Source organism: Eupeodes corollae, chromosome 2 (assembly GCF_945859685.1).
Source record: "Eupeodes corollae chromosome 2, idEupCoro1.1, whole genome shotgun sequence".
In the NCBI taxonomy this organism is placed as follows: Eukaryota; Metazoa; Arthropoda; class Insecta; order Diptera; family Syrphidae; genus Eupeodes; species Eupeodes corollae.
The window spans coordinates 40605733-40628275 of record NC_079148.1 but is presented as its reverse complement, the minus strand read 5'-3'; the positions used below and the strand labels follow the sequence as shown (position 1 = coordinate 40628275).

The following is a 22543-nucleotide window of genomic DNA, read 5'->3' as shown; positions in this document are numbered from 1 at the left end:
CAATGGCGTTCATACATTATAACACTTCATATATGTTTACATTTATTGATTTTCTATATGCATAATGAAAAACAATAAAAAAAAAAACAAGCTTTAAATCATCAAAATGTGTTTTTAAAAGGGTTTTTATTTATTACTTAGGCCTATTTATTTTTTATTTCAATTTTCTTAAAATTATTATTAAACAAATGCATGATCATGATCAATTTCAATATTATAACATACTTATATGAATGTTTGTGCTCGTATAAATATTATGTTAAAAAAATGTACAAAATATACCTACTATGTGTGTATAATATACATTTTAATGTTTGTTGCATGTTTTCGTACATATATTTTTATTTCTAAACTATAATGCTCGAACCTTAGGAGGAAAGTATATATAAAATAATAAAATAAAAAAAAAAAAACATATTAAATTAAAATTTCGAAATTTATTTATTAATTTAGTTTTTTGTTTTTTTTTTCTTTGAAAGAAAATAGTTCTTTGTTTAATATAAATTATTTGTTAATAAAAATAGCAACTAGATAAGGTAGTACAAATTTAAACATACACACACAACATACAACGTTTATATTGTATTCAATAAATTATAATATACACAAAAATGTAATAACAATTAATTCAAAAGGAAAGGTTCTTCTTTAGTGAAGATTTGTATTTATTAACAATAAATAAATTGATTTTCCATAATATAGTATCATAACCAAGGCGATATGTATGAAAAATCCTTAAAATATATCAACATGGGGTTTACTGGAATGTTCAGTGTTGAAACAGTACTGAAAATAATCGGATTTGGTGTAAAGGTGGGTATTTTTTTGTTTTTGTAAACAAACTTATTTAAATAAAAGGTGCCAAGCTGAAATTTACAATTCTACACAAATTTAAAAGATTTTTGAGAAAAATATAAATTTTTCAATTATTGTAAGTCACAATAGAAGATACATTTTCAGAAGTAGGGGTTATTTTAGGACTTATTTAGTCCTTGTTTCTCAAAAGTTTTTTCCTAAGTCCTTATCAAATGTGAATGCACCATGAAAAAAGATCAAGGTAAGTGCTTTGATATTGATCATTTTTAGCCATCAAAGCATGTTTATATCCAGCCTTTAAAAACGCACCATATTGCCACATAATAATTGCATGTTCTTTTATTTTTAAATTATAATTTTAAGATATTGCATACTACTTAAAGCAAAGTGAGGACACCACTGATTGTAAATTAATAAAGAGCATGTTCTTTACTTCACTCCTTCCATTTTAATTTCCTAAATTAAAAAACTATCTGATTTTATATCTATTAACTATAACACACACTTTCAACTTTTTCAAAAAATTAAACAGACATCACGTTAGACACGTCCTTGACACACATTTTTAACATTAACAATAAATAAAACTAGTTCTCAGATAAAAATTAGAAATTATTATAACAAATAAATGTTTAAAAATAATTATTTGAATAATCAAAAGAAGTACTACGAAAAGGTGTCTTCGCTGCATGTAGCTAACATAAAACTAGATCGAAATTCCTTAGTTTTAAAATTTATAATTCATTTTCAAAAATTAAACGAAAAATGCATCATAATTCGTTTTAAGGTCTTTTACATATTTATTTTGTATTTCTTTAAAAAAAAAAGTTAAAATCTACGATTTGTATTCAAAGCATTTGTTAATTCGATTAGATTTCTATTTTATTTTGAATGTTAAAAGGTTGAAAAAAAAACTTTATTACAAAAAATATGTTGGCTGCAAACAGACGAAATTCAGTTTTAATTTATTATATATTAACATTTACAAAACTAAAAGAACCTCAAAATATACAATAAAAGGAAAACAAAGAAAAAACAAATAGGTAATCAAAACCCGAACTTTGCAAAATTGTCATTTATTTTATTTTAGTTTCACGATGCACCGCCTACCCAAATCGACATCTTGACATACATGAATTTGGTGTTTACATTGTTCTTCTTTTTGGAAACCATCTTAAAAATAATAGCTTTTGGATGTAAGGTTGGTATACCACATAGAATCTAAGGGATGTATTTGATTCTAAAACTGTTTTTTTTTCTACGTATGAATTCATTTTGGTGTTTTATGCTCAGAATATCAATTAAAGCTTTAAATGTGTTACATATTTTTTAGGTTATTTAAATTATTAGTTATTTCTACTTAAATTGTTTTGAGCTTTTAAAGTCTGATATTTATTTTATTTTTTTTTTTAAAGAATATTTTTATTAACTAAACATTTATTGTTTTAATAACTATAATACAAAAGAAAGAATTTTAAAAAAATTACGTCAACAATGTTTAAAAATAATTTAACAATACTCAAAATATGGGGAATACAAAAGTATTCTGGAGTTATACTGACAAAAATTGTAATATTATGTTAAAAAATCAGTTTATTATTCGATTTGTTTGCAAAAATACGTTCTTGTGTTCTTCAACATTTTTTTTTTACCCAAAGGTTTGGTTTAAATTTGGAATTGGAAGCAATTGATTGATGTCGAACAAGGACATCCTTTTTCAAAATCTACAAAATACATCAAAGTTCTAAATTTTGTATAGACTGCTGACTTATTTTATTGCTGTGAAAGGGATTTTATAGGAAAACAAATAAATTAATTTGTTTTATAATGAACATTTTTACTCATTTTTGTTTTAAAACATATTCCTATTTTTTGCACAATGGTACTTCTTCATTTCTCTTACCTCATTTTCAATGTTTAATTTAATTAACCATAAACTATACGTATTAAAATATTTTAATATTTAAAATAAAATAAACTTTATAAAGTAAACTGTGGCATTTGTAAATTTCAGCAAAGTGTGCTTATTATTCAAAAACCCTTTTTAATACAATATTAACATTTTTTTCTTCGTTTTTTTTTTTTTTTTTCGTTTTAATTTTCAAAACAGAATTTCTTTAAGGATCCATGGAACATCTTTGATTTGATCACTGTTGTTGGCAGTATCATTGATGCATTGTGGATGGAATTTGGGGTAAACAATTATTGTATTATTAATATCATTACGTATTTCAAACAATATACTCGCATATATAAATATACCTACACAAGTGTTTTGGTTGAAAATACATAAACATATATCTTTTGCCATGATATTTCTATATAGACTATATACATAATTTGATATTTTTTTTTTAATTGAATTTAGAATTAAGATTATCATTAAAATTTCTCGCCAAAGTTTAAATAGATAAAAAAAAAAACAAACATTATAAAATAATAAATTAATTTTGTTTAACAAATATTTTACATTTATAATTCTTATATACAATAATAATCATAATAATAGATTTTCTTCTTAGGATACAAAAATATATATAGAACTAATAAAAGCATAATTATGTTATTTTTTTAAATCTTAAAAATAACTTTTTTTTCATATAATAATAATTAGGTATTCACAAACATAAATAATCTCTTAACCCATACAATTTCAAGGATGTGCTGAGTTACTCTTTACCGATCTTATATATATATATAATTGAGTGACACTCTTTTTAACACCAAAATTCATAAATATTTAGATCAACACTAATCATACATTTATGTGCATAAAAATAATTATTATAGATAGAAACCACCAAAACTAACAAAACAGAAAAATACATTATAAATATTTATTTTATTATTTTTAATAAAAAGAAACAATCGAATTTATATTAATCAAAATATATTTTTTCTTAATTTTCCTTTTTTCATACTTCTTGATTTGATTTGATACGAATACGATATGGGGTCGAATACATAATCACACAAAAATACCAATATACAACAACAAAACACCAAAAAAAATCTATCAAAAATCATGAAAAATACAATTTTTTTTTTATTGAACTTTTTTTATTTGAATTTAAAAAATGCAAAAAAACCAATGATTAAAAAACTTTTTCCTGATAAAATAATACACAAATAATTTTATCGCTCAACAACAACTACTACAACAACAATCAAAAAAACAACAGCACGATGTAAGTACAACACCTCACACACACATTATTATAAAACATATACGATATTTCATTAATTCATTATAGCTTGTTAGATTTAACTATCTTATTATCATTAGAAAAAATTCAATTATTTATTTTTTATTTTAATTTAAAAAAAGATTTTGATATTTGTATTGATTTTAAGCTTTCTGTGAATAGATCTTTTTTCTTCTTAATTATTAAAACAAATTATTTTTAAGTAGTTTTTTAATTCTTACATTGAAATTTTATTTTTGTAAATTTTTCGTTTACGAATCAGTTGGTTTTATTTATTTTTTATTAAAATTAAATATTAATTGAGAAAATTATTTTCTCAAATTATTAAAAAAATCAAAGAAAGAAATGAGTTGATTTGACACAAGAATTTTAAATATTCGGAATAAAGTCGTCTTTCAAAATGAAACAAATTAGAGTACGTAGAAAAGTACCTATACATTATTAAATTTTAAACAAATCACGAAAACTAAAATCAGTTATTTTTAAATTTAAATTTGAATTTTCAGACTTTCTGGTATCATTTTTTGCTAGCAGAAAATCTTCAGTTTAGTTTTGGAAATAGGATTTTTTTATTTTTATTCTTGATTTTATTTAAAATATATTTATTTTGCCATATTTTTTTTTAAATTTATTTTGTGTTTTATATTTTTTTAAATACAAATATCAATAATTAAAACTTATTCTTTATTCTTATTCATTTATAAAAGTAGTTAGTAATTTTCATTCATAAGCTATCATAAGCTAGTAAACTAAAACTCTTATTGCTTTCTAGAATTGACTTAGGCCTATTTGTGAATGTAATAGGTCATTTTATTGTTATAATATTAAGTTATTGTATGCTGTTTCTCATTTAAAGAAAAAAATACAATTGTTTACCTACTTATAAACTGTATCGTTAAAATTAAAAAAAATATATTTTTAAGTAGGTACTGAATCTATAAAACTTGTGTGTGAACCCATCCCCAAATATTTTATTTTTCTTATAAAAGTATTAAAAAAAATTAAATGGATAATTATTTCATTTTTTTCTATTCGTTTTTTTATTTCATAAACAAATGTGTCACATTCACTGGATACAATCATTCTTATTCTTCATGTTACAAACAATTCAATAAACAACATCAAAAACACACACAATATTTTCAAAATATTTTTTATAAATATGAATAAAACTTCATCAAAACAACAATCGCCTTATAATTCATCTTTCATAATACACACAGTCAACTGATCCATCAGTAAGTAATTGGAGATCAAAAATATTCTATCATAGTTTTTGAAAATAATGAAAGTAGTATGGAAAAGTAGTAAAAAAACTAATATTTGTTTTTTAGTGGTTATAGTTTTTTTTGTTTATAGTCCTAAAGCTTAGGTAACTTCCTATAACTCAAAACTAAGTTGAAAAACGTTTTAATGAATAGTTAACTATTTAACAAAATAGAAATAGTCTTTATATGAAAACTTTAGTATCCAGTATTTGTAAAAACGAAATGGCGAAAAAAATAACACAGCCAAACAATGTAGATTTTGGAGCCAAAATACTAAAATTTGAGCACTTTAGGTTTAGCTTCCATTGAAAGAAAACTTTACCCTTCATGAAAACTTCAGTATCAGAGGTATTTATTAAATACTTTTAAAAAGTGAGAGTATTTTGAGCAAAAAAGTATTTTCTGAAAAGAAATCATTTCCTTCTCCCTCACCCCACAAAAATTGCTTGTTCCATTCCATTTGCTCCAGATTAAGAGTATTTTTTTTTAAAAATTGACATTTTAATTAAGTCCTCCTACAAAATTCAACTTTTTGGAATCCTTTCAAAAAAACGAAATGTTATGTAAACTTTTCTGAAATACTTACAATTAAGTTAAAAAAAACCGCAATCATTAACATTTTAATTGTATTTCTTAAATTTTTTCTTTTCTGAAATTTTTTCCTTGTATTCTTCCTGAATAGTGCTAAAAACGGAACTTGAAGATTTACTTTAAAATGACAGTTTTTCTTTCTAATCCGTAATATTTGATTTTTCTTTTCGACTCATAAGAAATATTTAATAAACTTGGAGTATTAAAAATGTATTTTTAAAAGTTTTAAGAAAAATTAATTAAAAATCCATTAAATAATAAACCTTTAAAGCACAAATGGTATTTTTGATTTCAAATGAATGTTAAAATCATTTCATTAACATACACTACACACTTCAAACTATATTATTCATCAATATTAATTTTGTCTATTAACATTTAAATCATTCTTTTATTTATTTAATACAATTTTATTTAATTACAAAATGTGATGGGTTGTCACACAATGCTCTATCGTTAATATACTGTTACATTGATCTGTATCCCTTGTTGCGTTCAAAAATATAGTTGGCTTGGTTCTTGATTACAAATTAGATGCCTTGAATTTATCTTTAAGCCCTGCTAAAAATTAGACCCAATTAAAAAAAAAATCATCCTTTCTTGCTAGTGATGCTTTTTAGAGAAAATTTATTTAAAATAGAGTAAACAAAAAACGTCTTTAGAATAGAATTTTGTTGGCAAAATAATGCGCCGTGTAGAAATTATTTGGATGTTATCGCTCATAATAATAATTTATTATAACTTGTTGTCAAATTTTGATATGCCATTTTCAAGATATCGATTTAAATAATATCTGATAAATGCATTTATTTCTTCTTCTTTATTTTGCAAAAAAAAAATCAAAATTAAAAAAAATAATTCTATATTGAATGAAACTAAAAAAATTTCTTAAATTTGATGATGCCCGTGACTGTTACAACTTCTTCTGTATGTGTTAACTAAAAATAAAAAAAAAAATAATAATCATCGATCAAACTATATAAAATATCTCGAATGTGAATGCTAAAATTGCTTGCGCTGTTTAAACTAAAAAAAATATACAAAACTGCTCTAATCTGTCAAATTTCATCATCAAAAAACAACCACACAAAACATCACTCAAAAATATATCTCAAATATGAATATCGATATTAAAACTCGATACCGAATATAAAAAAATCACATCCAAAAAAACATATCAACTGAATTCGAATATACAAACAAATATCCAATTCCAACAAACATCAGGACGTAAGTAAAAATTAAAAAAGTAATGAAAACCGTATTTTTTTTTAAATAAAGCTCAGTAATTGTATTTGTATTTTAATAATGTAAAACTTAATTTTAACTTCAACGAATTTTGCTATATTAGATGAAGAACTTTTTTAGACGCAATTATACTCTTAACTTAAAACTGTCTACTTAAATTTAAAACAAAATATTAATTAATAATACTTGTAATGCTTAAACGTAGTGAAAGCCTAGCTTCACTCCCAATATTGATCGATCCATAAAAAATGAAAAAACCATATCGTAACTAAATTTCTATAAATGAATTTTTGTGTATTATATTATCACATTACTTTTAGATTCACCTCAATAATGTTGTTTCTGTCCGCTCCCTTTAGATGTGTTATCTACCTTTTTTCTTAATCAAGCTTTTTGTTTCTATCTAGAAGTTTCTTAATAAAAACATAAAATCAACGTTGGCCAAAAATTAAACCAAAAAAAAATAAAATAAATCCTCTAAGCCCTGCTGCCCCTTTTGATTCTGTAGTTAAGTATTTTTCGATAGACCACTTTCGATACTTTCATTATGAGTTCGAGAGATAATATCCTTACCAACATAAGACACTGATGGATAAAGGATATTCTATTCTTTTATCTCTTTGGAGCTTAGATTTTGAATTTTGATTATTTGTTAAAACATTTTGAATAATCTGATTGGTTAATTTGGACAAGTGAACATGGAATTGAAGGAATTTTAAAGAAATTAAAGAGTCAAGTTAATATTTTATATTTGTTTTCAAAATAATTCATTGTAATGTTAGTAAAGAATTTAATATGAGTTTCTTTTAAATTGTTAAAAATTACAGGCACGAGAAAGCCGCTTTTCCAAACACTTTTTTCTTAGCCAAGTGTTTTATTTAGTCAAACTCAGTTTCCATTTTTTGTAATTATTGCAAAGAGGCTATTTCAAAAACAAAAATTGTTGAGGTAACAACAATAAAACGTAACAGAATAAAGAATTTTGAGTGTTCTCTTTTTCATATTACACGCAGAAATGTATTGACATTTTAATTTCTAAATCACAGAAAACCTCAAAAGATTACAAAAATGTCAACCATCAAATATCTTCTTAGGTGAATTTTTAAATCAAGCAATATTTGTTTACTTATATAAATTTCACATAAGTGATGTATTCCGTATAAGCAAGCATTTTTATGAAACCAACTTACTTTAATAACTTAAGTCACTTAAATTTTGACTTGTTTTTAAGATTGTTAGACTGTTTGTTTAAAAAAATATATATGTATGTAAACATAAGAGAAAATATCGACCAATTGAAAACAACAGAAAAGTATTGAAATTTTGATATTGAAATAGTTTTCATTGCACTTTGTCTATTTTCATATTTGTGAAACTGTCCTTAATACCTGATTTCTAATTTCTAAGTCCCGATCCAAATGCAAAAATATTAATTACTTTTCTCTTACATCAAACAACAAATAAAGCTTGAACCTTGAGAAAAGATACCATTTAAATTGACTCTTAAAAACTTAAAAATAACAAAAATAAACTATTATTTCAAACAATTAATTTTATTGTTTTAATAAGATCTTTGAAAACCAATCAGGTTCTTCAGATTGTTCTTCTTAGGTTACCATACACATTTAAATTTAGAATAATAAACATACATACTTATACTTAACCTTTACATCATAGAAATATAATAATTTAGATTATTAGTTTTTAAGAATTATTCTTAATTCCCTTTTTACAATAAATTAAATATTATTATACTATCATCTAGTTTAGTTCATATACTTTATATCCTATTGTTAGTACTTTAAAAAAAACATTATTTAGTTATTTTTAGTGTTTTAATGTTAAAGTGGTAAATAAAAAAATTTACTTTTAAAAATGCATTTAATGTGTTTACTTTGTCTTTGTCAAAATTAAATATAAAATATTAGAGTTTATCTAATAATTTTAAGAATAAAACTTCTCTGTTCTCAGAATGCAATTCTGCATGTGTTTAAAAAATACTTCTTAAAATAAATTAAAATTTTCGATTTTGAACCTAAAAGAACAAAAATCCTCCATAAGCTTCTTTGGCTAAAGCTTAAATTTTACAAGTACCCTTTGGAAGTTTTGGACTTTTCACAAATGGAGTTCTTCCTAAATTTTTTATAAATTATTCAAGAAAAAGAAAGAATCAGTATTCTTGTGAGGACATTTTAGAAGACCTTTCAAACAGTAACTGTTCAAAAACTTTACAAAACAGAAACACAAATATTATTTAAAGTTTTTCTAACATGCAAATAATATACAAAGGCAAAGAAGACAAATTAAGCGTTTTTGACAAAATTAAACAATAGAATAAGTAATTTTTTTTTAAACAAATTGGTCTTAACTAATTCCACATTTTTGAAAACATACATAGATTCTTTATAGTTTAAATAAAAACAAACATATCTTGTATTGAATTTTTATTTCCCTTTTAACTTAAAACTTAACACATGAATACTAATACATTTTTAGTTGATAGTTTATGTGTTAAACGTTTTATTAGTTAGTATTGATTTTTATTTTGGTTTTATTGATTTTTTTATTGTTTTAGTATAAATGGATTACAACACTTTCCAAGGAGAATTAACATTCAATAAAAAATAATATAACATATTTCCTTACACTCTACAAACATTTTCTATAAAATAGGAAAAAAAATGTAAAATAAAACTTCTAGACTTATATTTTTGTAAAAATTTAATTCTTAGTAAAAAAAACAAAAACTCTTTTTTTCGCATTTTAATGAATTGAATGATCTTAGGAATTTTGTTTATATATATAAATATCACTATCATCCTATATTGAATTGCTTGTGCCATTGAAAAGCATTTTAATAAAATAAAACAAAAACTTTTTCTAATAAAGTAGTGAAAACTTTTTTTTTCAAATTTTAAATAATTCTGATGCACTCTGACTCTTGGAAGTGTTGTATGCCAAAAATTTACCATAATACTATCCTTCTAAATTTCATTTTAACTATATAATTTAAATTTGACTTTATAAAAATAATAAATAAATGTGTAAATATTTAAATGAAAAAAAAATCTATAATGATGAATAATTGTAATGCTCTCTCTATCTCTCAACTAAATCCTTAGATTTACTAAATATAAATTAAATTTTTATTTTGTTTCACTAATTTTCTTAAAACTATGATAATTCCAGTCGAGTTCGATAAACGTTGGCTTCCTGAGATTGTTTCGTGCCGCTCGTCTCATAAAACTTCTCCGCCAAGGATATACGATACGAATTTTACTCTGGACATTCGTACAATCGTTCAAAGCACTTCCTTATGTCTGTTTGCTTATTGCAATGCTGTTTTTTATTTATGCCATTATTGGCATGCAGGTAAGTTACATTAAAATATTTGAAACAATAAATACATTTTTGATTTCCTTTTTGTGTTGAATAATTTTATCGTGATTTAATTGAGTTTTAATAATGAATATATTTTTTTTTATTTTTATGTTTCAAAATAATATATGAAATAATTTTTAATTTTCAAAATCTAAAAGGGTCAAAAGATTATAGTAGTAAAAAATTGAAAAAAAAAAATATTCACATATATTTATATATCGAACAAACAACACAACATTAAATCAAATTTTAATAAATTGGTAGCGAGAACACACAAAGAATCACTGATTGAAACAAATCTTAGATACCTACACTTGATTAGGTTTGCAACAACAATTTCCACCTGCCGACAAGGGCCCGTTTTTTACATGAATTTTAATATTTCTTTCCCTAGAGATTTTAAATACCTAGATATACTTTATACGTAGAGAATGAAAAAGCCATTAATATTTTTTCAATAGAAATCATAGATACAAAATAAATATCCTTAGAAATTTGGAATTAATGGCATTGCCTTTGAAAATATAATAAACTTAAAAAAACAACAAACAAAAAGGACCTTTAGTAGCCCCTCTTATTTTTCCAATATACACACAGTCCATCTTTTTTCTTCATTGTTTAGAATCCAACAAAAAAAATAATAAATTTTAGTTATAATTTTATAAAGAAAAGACAAAAAACAATATTTATGATTTAAAATATTTTTCTTTCGTTTTTATTTTAATCATAATGTAAAATTTAAAACAAAAAACAAAACAAAAAAAAATATTATACATAAATGTGTATACGAAAATAAAGGTTTTTGGAAATATAAAATATGATCCGGATACTCAGCTCAACAGGCATAATAATTTTCAATCGTTCTTTGGAGGAATCATGCTGCTTTTTCGGTAAAAAATGTTGATTAAAACAAGTATTGAAAGAAAAAGTAATTATTTAAAGTATTATTAACTGTAATTACAAAGTTAATTTATTTATAATTATTATCTATAACTAAATTTACAAAAGAAAGTATATGGGTTACATTCATATATAAATATTTTTTATAAATTTTATATTTGAGACGTAAAATAATAAATTCTGGTTTTTATTTGTTTGCTTTTCATATTTATGTTTGTATGATTGTTTGTTTTTTTCTGTTTTTAATTATTTGTTAATAATTTTTTGAAAAAATATTTGTTGGTATTTTAATTTGTTTTTATTCTCATTCAAGAAACTAAAAAAATTGTTGTTTCTTTGTTTTTTTTTTTGTATTTGTTTTATAAATTAACACAGTTTGTTGAAGTAGTAATAGTGGTAAATTTGGTTGTGTGTTCTATGATACATTTTAGATATTCTAGTAGTTTTGAAAAAAAAAACAACTATATTTTTCACAAAAATTATTCTCAGATTTATTGCAATTTTCAGTTAACTTTATTATTTTATATTCTAAAGATGTATTACTTAATTGGTAAGGGCTTTTGAAATTCACTTCAGTAGTTTTATAAATATGAGCAATTAATAATACCGGACACTTTTCCGGGCAAGGATAGAATTTGTATGTTCACAAAATGAATTTTAGCAGCAAAGGCACAATTTAAAATGCATTCAATACCCATTTGTGTTTGTTAAACAAATTACATGACAACAATTTTGATACATCTTCAATTTATGATTTTAATTATGTATATCAAGTGAACAGGAAATTATGTTTGCTATAGTTGAGTCTATAATTATCAAGACTTGGTTAAATTACTCATTTTGCTTTTGCCACTTTCAACACTTCAGAAGTCTTAAATGTATATTCTTATGCCAAAAAAAAGAAATGTGTATAGTGCTTTACACTAAAAAACTGAAACAGAATCGATTTTTGAACTTAACATCCGAAACTTTCGACTCCACCTAAAAACCCGACTATTTTAATTGCATCCAAAATGAGAAAACAACGTGCAAATTTGTGACTTAAACAAATTTATTAATAGTCTTAAAAGCCTTGAAGTTTTCTTTCGTATTTGTTAATTTTAGATTTTTTATAACTATATCCATTTTGAAAAATAAAGAGGACAGATTTTCAGCGGCTTTCTTTTAGAATAAATTTGATCATTTAATGGAAAAATTGACAGTTTATCAAATACATAAATATTCTATTAGTAATCACTCAAAACCTCCAAAGTCTAAAATATACTTAAAAATGTTGATAATAGCTAAAGGATGATATTTTTCAAATTCAATTGCAATAAACAAAGGAATGCAATTGGAATTAAAAAGAACAAATACAAGTTTTGAAATTCTTAGCTACTTCCTTTCGGACTAAAATTTGCTTTGTTCGACTGTTCTGATTTAGTTATTCCATAAAGCAAAGCTAATTTTGAAGAATTTTTAAAATAGTTAGCTTTTTAAAAAAGTACTTCATAATTCGTCCTTATTCTATTAAAATGGTATTTGTATTCATTTTAATTTAGGAACATTTATCACAAAAAATGTATCTTAACGAAGCAACGAAAACAAAACAGAATAGAACGATAGTGTAACAAATTTTGGTGGGATTAAACAAAATTCGGTTAAATTTTTTTTAATTTTAATTATAACCATTTTCAAAACTTAACTTATATTTTCTGTTTTCGAATGAATTTTATTTAAAAAAAATTGTTAAATAATTATATTTTAATTTATCTCAAACATTATTTACTTTTTTATTTAATTTCTGTTCTAAAGCATCCAAGTTTTTATTAATTTTATACGTTCATTCTTGAAAATGGCTTCTTGCATATTTTTTTCTTTACAATTTACTTTTATATATTTAAGAATATTATAAGTACTCTTCTCTTCGATACTAAATATAACCCAAGAGTAAAGTTTCCAAACAATAAATAAACCATAATACCCTCCTTTGAAATAATAATTGCATGTTTGTTAGTAAATAACAAAAAATAAACACTAATATATGTTTGATTTTCAATATTCATTGTTTGTCTTTTATTGTTTATTTTTTTTACTGGAATGGTTGTAAAAACTCCCTGTTAAACAAAAATTGAATATGTTATTAACAAAAAATAAAATCCATTATGTAGTTAGTCCTCTTTCATCTAGCCTTAAGGTAGACCCTTGTCCTGTACAAAGTAAAAAATCTTCATTTACCGCAAATCCCTATCTTTTACAAAAAAAAAACGTTACGTAGGATTCATATTAATAAAAGAACCCTTTTCCTGCATTTCTTCGTTAACAAGACAGTGTATAGCTTTGAAACTCTCGTACCACATCAACAATATTATAATACATTATTTTGTTTATAGCAATAGAAAAAAATATAAACATAAATATTTGATTTAAAAACTTGTTCTTTGATCTATTTATTATTATAAGTATTAATACAATATTGACCCTTTTAAAATTCTGTAAGTACAGTACAAATAGATAAAAAAAAATACAAAAACTTGAATATAATAATTATTAACCTCGTTTTGGAAATATTAATTTTAAACAAAATTGTACTACAGCTTGTTAAATCATCAATTTAGAATAATTTAATACTCGCTGACAGAAACACAAACAATAATATACTTTTTTTAAACAACTTTATTTTGTTTTCTTTTATTTTTATACATAATACTTTTTAAGTTACCTATACCTAACAAAAATAAATATTTTAAAAATATATACAATTCAGCGAACAAAAATCATTTGATTTTTCAATGAACCAATATTGTTTGTTTTTTGTTTCTTTTTTTCTATTTAATTTTTGATTTGATTTTTGGTTCTGTTTAATTTTTGAAATTCTTTTTTATGTAAAAAAAAAAACATTATTACATTGCAAATAGGTGTTTGGAAATATCAAACTAAGTACACCGGAACAGTCAATAACTAGACACAACAACTTCCAATCGTTTGTGCAAGGAGTCATGTTGCTGTTCAGGTATGTAATCTATTGTCCAATTCAACAACAACAACAACTACTACTACAACCGAAAAAAAAAGTTAGATGAAAATAATATCAAAAAATTAATTATGCAGACCAGACATTTATAGCATTACTATGATAAGTTCATAATAATTTGTTTAAATAGTTTTTCTTAGCGAATTTTTATAGTTATCAGTGTCCGTGACGCAATAGGCAGTCCATTCAAAAAGATAAAATCCTTCCCTTAGAGAAGAGACACTTGGAATTGTTTACATAATAATCTATAGTCTATTAGGAAATAACATAATCTGATTCTTCTTAATCTACAAAATAGAGTACAGGTGCTGGAGGACGGCATTTAGCATCGAATTAGTTTTTCAAAAACCTCACAATTTAAGTCCCCAAAAACTAGAAAGTACAACTTAATTTTCTTTTTAATTTTTTATATTTTTTTTTTTTTTTACATACAAATTGAAAAAAAAATCTCTTCGTCTTGTTATAAAATTTTAAATATTTGTTGTAACGAAAATAAATTCTATACATTCTTCTTTTTGGGAACTAAAAAAATGTTATAAAATATAAATTAATAATTAATCTATAAACAATAAGACTTTCAGCAACTGTACAAAAATAGATAGGTTTTTTCTGACTTACAATATATAGTTTATACTTATTTAATTATTTTGCTTTTATTTTACAAAACAAAAATGCACTCAAATACAAATAATAGAAAAAAACATATATTTGTTTGGTAAATACAACCCAATTATAAAAAAATTAAAACAACACATTTATATATCAATTATACAAAAACACTTTCATTCATTCATTAAAAAAAGTTAATATTTGTTTTTAATTAATTTACCTATCTTTCAAAAAAACAATCTGCTTTCACTGTAGTTTTCATGTACCTTTAGTAATAAAATTCACAAAATTTAATATAAAATGTTTAGTCCCTTTATAATATAGAGAACTTCAAATCCAATTAAAATAAAAACAAATAAATTTACTTTGTGTGCAACAATTTAACCTTCAAAAATAAAGTTGCTTAAAATTCCCAACTACACACCAGCCTGAATCCACTATTCCTGTTGTGCCATATAAATAAGTACTCGTATTTTTATACTTTGATTGAGTGCCAAAACTTACCCCACCCACCACCTCTCCAAAGCACTAATATAGTCCATTATTTTTGTTTTTAATTTAATAACATATTTATTGTTTCATATATATGTTTTGGAATGAGCAAGATATTAAAAGTTAAATTAAAGTTGCATACTTATATATTTAAATTCCCTATTGTTGAATTTTTGTAGAAATTCAAAAATAAAATTAAAAAAAAATATTACTACGTTTGTTTGCGTTGAATAAGATATATCCAAGTTAGTAAAATTTTGAAATATAATCTAGAAGTGATGAAATGGATTGTTCTTGGAATAGCTTGGGCTTTTTCTTATTAAAAATTAAAAACGTTCAAAGTTCTTATATTTTTTGAATTAAATGAGTCAAATGCACCCATGGTTTTCCACAAATGATTCAATTAAAGAAAACATTCTCAAATGAAAGCATTCATTTACAAATCTGATTCTTTAAAATGTTTTTGAAAGAACTATTTTATTTTCATTTATTTAAAATTTATATTTCGAAATAAAAATAAAATACTATACAAATAACAGTCACAAGACTGTCAATATTGACCCCTTTTTGAATTTCGATTTTCTCAAAAAATGTAATACCAATCAAATTTCATACAATTTCAAAATGAAAAACAAATAAATAAAAGTACAATAAATCCGATTCAATTTGAAAAAAATATGTCGAAAATAGAACTTCATTCGGAAAAAAAATAATTCTTGGAAAATATTTGTGATTTTTTTAATATATTTTTTTTTTTAAATAAACAAAAATTGGTGAACGTTTGTCTATTTTGTAAGAAAAGAAATATAATAAGATTTTCTCCACCCTAAATTATTCCAAGGAATATCCATTTCTAGGGAAAAATAATTTTCAAAAAAAAACTAACAAATTGGTTAAAAAAAAACCCCTTCATAATAATTATAATACACTCCAAATTTCTTCAAATTAAAACTTTTCATAGTTTTTTTTCATAGAAAAATATCCCGTAGAATTAAAAAATAAAAGTTGATTTTGTTTAGTTCGTTGGTAGATTTCAAATGAACCTCTTTTAAAGTTGGTTATATAATTTTTGTTTTATTCTCATAAATAGTTAATTTAAAAATTTAATAAAAATAATAATAAATCTTTATTATTATTATTGAAATTAAAAATATACCAACTTTAAATTAATATTTATTAAATATATGTATGTATTTCGTACCAAGTCACAAGTATAATGTGCTATTTTAGTCGTTTGAAAACTTCTGTAAATAAATTTGAAAAAAAAGATGTACTTTAACGTTTCTGTATACTTTAGATTAAAAAAAGTATAATTCAAAGTTTTTTTTTTAATTTAATTACAAGCAATCTATTTTAGTTAGTAATTTATTTATTGGTATAATACAAGAAAATAGTTTGGTGTTTTATAGCTCACAAAAAAGTATAATATAGTTAAAAAAATATAAAAGTTGAAAATATATACATAAAATAATTTCAGTTTTTTTAAAATTTTCATTTAATTTAACATTTACTAAAGCTACATTTACTTATAGATGTGCAACGGGCGAGGCGTGGCCGAACATTATGCTGGCGTGCCTTAAAGGGAAGCCATGTGATGAGCGTGCGGAGAAAGGGGATGAGACATGTGGTTCAACATTGGCATATGCATATTTTGTGTCATTCATATTTTTTTGTTCATTTCTGATGTTAAACTTGTTTGTCGCCGTCATCATGGATAATTTTGATTATCTTACACGTGATTCCAGTATATTGGGTGCCCATCATTTAGACGAATTCGTTCGGATTTGGGCTGAATATGATCCAAATGCGACGTAATTATCAAATTTAATATTTTAATTGTTTGTTAAATATTATTATTATTTTTATTTATTTATTTTTTCTTAATTGCTAATCTGTTAGGGATTAAAATAATTTTTTCGGAATTCTCTTAAAAAAAATATATTGTGTATTGTAATCGAATATTCGTGTCCAATATATTCTCCAAATGCTTTTTCTTAATAAAAAAAGATATCACTTTAAAAACTACCACGAAATTCAAGATATTTTTCAAATTTCAGTTAAAATTGTAATTACAAATTATTTCAAAAAAATGTGTGCTAAAAAACGAATATCTTCGAGACAAATTTTTCTGTTTTCTTAAAGTCCAATTTTTTAAAACATTTTCTTACAGATTTTAATTTTTGAAATCACACAAACTTAAATTTAATATTATAAAATCAAAAAAATCGATTAAAACACAATATATTTATGTGTTATTTTTTTCTATTTAAAATATAAAATTGGTGTTTAAAATATTTTTATAAAATTAATCAATTGAATTTTATTTTTAATCTTGTTAGATTTATTGTTTTTGTTGTGTTTAACCAAATTTTTCGACATAGGGTGTAAACTTTTATAAAAATATTTACAATGAAAATAAAATGTTTACACTCTAAATCGATTAATTATGTACAAATATTTAATCGGGTTAACACAACTTGTAGTTAGTAATATTATTAAATTGATTATTATTTGATCGTATTTGTTTCATATTACAACTTGCCTTAAAATGCATCTATGCAAACAAATTTTACCACGTTTCACAATTATAAAAAAAAAACATTTTTATCAATGACAGTATAACAATTATTTAATCAAAACACCCCACCATTCACCATTAAATAATTTAAAAAAAATAACATTTCTCACCTCAAAAAATAAACATAAACAAAATATATAACCACAATATGATACTTTTACAGTAGATAGTGATTTTTCAACATTTTTCTTAAACTAAAAATGTTATTTGCATTCATCGTTAATGTAATTGTACATTTGTTTTTGTGTGTGTGTGTTTCGTTAAAAATATTTATAAACTGTTTTATTATAAGAACAAATAATATTTCTTTTAAATTTAAGTAGGGAAAAATTAATGAAATTATTTGCAAAGAAAAAAAAAACTATAAAAATATAAATCCTATCGATAAATTTTCTAGGGGTAAAATTCACTACACAGAAATGTATGATATGTTAAAAAACATGGATCCTCCATTGGGGTTCGGTAACAAATGTCCCAATCGCCTCGCCTACAAAAAATTAATAAGAATGAATATGCCGCTTGATCAAGAACTGAGAGTGAATTTTACAACTACCCTATTTGCGCTGATACGTGAAAATCTCAGTATAAAAATGCGTTCTGGTAAGTAAAAATATATTGATCAGCCATATAGTTTTATGGATTTATATTGAAATCGAAACCCTCTTCAATATAAGAACTGTATCTTTGCCTTCTGTCCTGTGTTCTTTTCGTTCGGTAGTATTTTAAAGTGTTGAAGTGAACATTTTACTGTTGAAAATAGTTTTAATTTTATAAAAAGAAATTACTATATTTATTTTTTTAAAGCTAACATTTAACACAAAATTCAATATTGAGTTTTTGAAAGTAGAAAATTTGTGTGAATAATATATTTTTGGCCTTCAAATTGAAGAAGAATATATATATTCATTTCTGCATTAGTTTTTTATTAGAAACATTAACATTAACCACCAGAAAAACAAAGCTCCAAATTAAATAAGGACCCAAAGTATGATATTCTTTCATTTCCTTAAATTTAATTTGAATCAATTCAATTTTTGAATAATTTTTCTGACCAGTAATAAATAATGGTTGGTTAAATTTTAATGGCCGATATTGATTTTAATTGGAACAGAAATTATTTAGGAAATTAGTGTAATCTGTTTTTATTATTATAATGTTGGTATGGTTCAACTATGTTTGGAGCAAAATATTGGCCAAATGTCCGCCGGGACCTCGCCGGCACACCTCCGTCCTATTGTCAATACGATGTCGACCAACAAACGTTAGATGTGTGACAATTATCTACGTCTATATATTCGTATTCGGGCCATACAAAGTTCACTATCATAATGTGACCAAACACCATTCACAGTAACTTCTTGACCCGCCTTATTCTGGAAAAATAAATCTTGGATTAAACTAAATCGGGTAATTCTGGTCATTGACGAATCCACTGAGGTAAAAGTTTGCCTCGGCAACTATATATAATTTTCTTCGAAAATTGATCATTCACTGTTGCCATTTCTTGGCACTCTTTCGACCATTGATGACTCTTGAAATGGTCAAGAGGCTTTAGTTGTTAAGTCCATTGCAAATTGTAAGCGTGTACATGCAAGTCTGTATGCACCATGTGCATGTCGTTCATCCATGACGAGCGTGAGGGGAAAAATAGTTGGAAACGACGACGAGTTGAGGTGGACGGCCCTTCGACTACAATATCGCGAACAGCAGCAATACCACCTGTAGAACAAACATTGGTGTTTTCACATCTCGTACAGACCCAGTTTGCCCAAATTTTTGCATGCTTTTTCCGATTGTAGGCATTTAAAACATAACCACCCTTTATAATACAATTTTTCTCAACTGAAATATTAAGCTTTCATCAATTTTATTTTAAATATAAATAAAAGTCCTTTTGTGTAATTTATTGTTAATTTATAACCACAAGTTGTTATTTTCACTTGTTTTCTGTACACAAACCATTGTGTACTGATTTTCCAGTGGGCTGCATTCTCCTACCTTGCTTTTAGTTCTGGTCCAAAATAACACGGTCCTATGTTCAATTAGGGCTCGAAGATTTTCTAAATGTCAGATTGGAACCAACAAAAAAAAAGATTCCTGCTAAACTCGATGTTTCTTGTTTGATATTTCATGTCTCTTAAATATTAAAATAAATAATCAATTTTTTTTTAAACAAAAAAATAATATACTCATAATTCATATAGCTGAAGAAATGGATCAAGCCGATATGGAACTCAGGGAAACCATAACGCATATATGGCCGTTACAGGCCCGAAAGGTCCTTGATTTGTTGGTGCCGAAAAGTGATCAATTGAATACGGGAAAATTATCAGTTGGCAAAATTTATGGTGGATTTCTTATCTTAGAATCCTGGCGAACGACGCGTTTTGGACAAATAGATTCAGGCATGCCGGTAAGTGTTTTATTGTTTCAATTTTAAATTTTCTCTCTTTTATAAACTATACAAACTTATATACATAAAATATATAAAAAACATAGGTTAAAAATATTAAGTAAATACTTTATCTGTATTATATTATAAAATAAAAAAATAAGAAAGACAACAACAAATTTTTTTTAACACAACAAAAATATTGGTCCATTAGATTTATTTATTGGTTACTTAATAATTTATTTTTAAATTATTGTAAATTTTTCTCAATGTATTAATTATTAAAATTAAATACACATAAGTATAAAAAAAATCCAAACAAGAAAAAAGTATCTAAAAATATAATTAAACTTATTATAAATTTTGTAAATACAATGTGTTATTTGATTTAAAATTGGTTATGTTCTAGATAAATTTTATTTTTAGACAATTTAAAAATTAAATAAAATGTGTTATGGATGCAATAAGAAAATCTTTATTTGAAAAGTCCTGGAGGCACTATTAATGCGATTTAAATGTACTCGGACATGAATGTGGGGTTCAAGCTCCTTCTGTTTACGGGTTCTTTACATTTCTTAAAAGAACACAAATAATTTATATTTAATGAAATAAATAGTTCTTAATTAATTCGAGCAAAACTTCGAGACAACTGATTACTGATCCTCTTGGCGGATGGATTGTGAATGCGTCACGATTCTTTATATTCTTTCTTGCTGACGCTATATACAAAATGTGAAAGGATACAAATAGAAGGGACGCTAATTCTCTTTTGGTATGTCTGTTCGTTTGTGAAGTAGTCGGTTCTGTCTCGTTCGTCTGTTGGAGTAGGGTGATGTGTCGAGGTTTGTCCAATCCCACATGAAACTAGATTTTGCATTTCGATGTGACATGTTAAATTTTGGTTTATTAAACAAACCGATATTTTATGCCAATTTTTAGGGATTTAGAAGAAGATTATCACCAACTAACTTGGCCGGTTTTTCAAGATAATATTACAATCCCAAAATTGTTAAACAGATAACAATTAAAATAAAAAGGTTGTCTGTGATGGAATAGGTCACACTTATAGGCCAGTTTAAAGGCCCATTGTGATACTAAATAAATCTTGAGGCTTTCTTCTAAGCTAAATGAGAATTCGAAGCGTGAAAACATGATTGAAATCGTCTTCATCCATACAGCTTCCGCAAAAGTCATTTCAAAATGATTATGACACCGATTTTTGAGCTTATAGGCGATCTGCTTAGAGATAGCAAGGCACCTTGATGGCTTTAAATCTAGTGTAGGACATATTGCATTAGCAATAGCTTACATGTATCGATTGGTATGCCAAATTAAGCAAAAAACAGGAATAGAAAACTGGAAACTGGAAATTTCTGTGTGCTTTGGAAATGATTCTAAATACTTAAGAATTACGGAGTGGCCAATGTTGTTGTTAAGGGGTTTTAGGTACATTAGGATATCCAGTGCCGCAGATGGGGTCGTGGGAAGCGATCGCCTAATACAAAGGCAATCTGGACTTTGGATTTTATTTAGTTTGTCACGGTTCGTAGCCTTTTCCAAAGCAATCTACGCAGTACATTAAAATCGGTCTGATTACCGATGTGTATAACCAATGCGCAATTCAGGCCTTGAGAGAGACTATAGAAGCTTTTTTTAACTCTTTTATGTATATTACGCCCCAATTTAGTTTTTGTCTAAAATAAGACCCGGATACTAAGCCTAGTCTAAGAACTATAATTAGATAAGGCGATTAACATATGAAAGAATATTTTTCCTAGAAAATAGGACTAAACCGATTTTGTGTGGGTTAACCACCAGTCTACACAGATGAGCCTAAAGTATTAGTTTGTCTAAGGCATTTTGCAAGAGTTCCTTTAGGATGTTAAGATGCTTTCCTGAGACCGCTATAGCAACGTCATCCACAAGGCATTTACTCTGCAATCATTCGCATTCAGAACAGCAAGGATTTCAGAGGAGATGGGATAGAACACCACCTTGCATTGTTCTTTTACTAAAGAATCTTCTAACAGAAGAGTTATCCAGTTTTAA

General features: G+C 24.7%; 1 protein-coding gene across 23 annotated transcripts in view; it reads left to right on the top strand.

The window, feature by feature from the left end:
- The window catches only part of LOC129947033 (voltage-dependent calcium channel type A subunit alpha-1), a 115784-nt gene that overhangs the window by 73178 nt on the left and 20063 nt on the right, over nt 1–22543 (top strand). For 19 of the 23 annotated variants that reach the window (XM_056057444.1, XM_056057449.1, XM_056057446.1 and 16 more), the window contains 7 exons: nt 703–813; nt 2927–3010; nt 10319–10501; nt 14308–14402; nt 17057–17335; nt 18500–18702; nt 20307–20515. In XM_056057444.1, the coding sequence (XP_055913419.1) occupies nt 703–813; nt 2927–3010; nt 10319–10501; nt 14308–14402; nt 17057–17335; nt 18500–18702; nt 20307–20515 (1164 nt within the window). Of the gene's footprint in view, nt 1–702; nt 814–2926; nt 3011–10318; nt 10502–11308; nt 11401–14307; nt 14403–17056; nt 17336–18499; nt 18703–20306; nt 20516–22543 lie in introns of all 23 variants that reach the window. The other 4 variants (XM_056057456.1, XM_056057453.1, XM_056057465.1 and 1 more) reach the window with 2 other exon arrangements.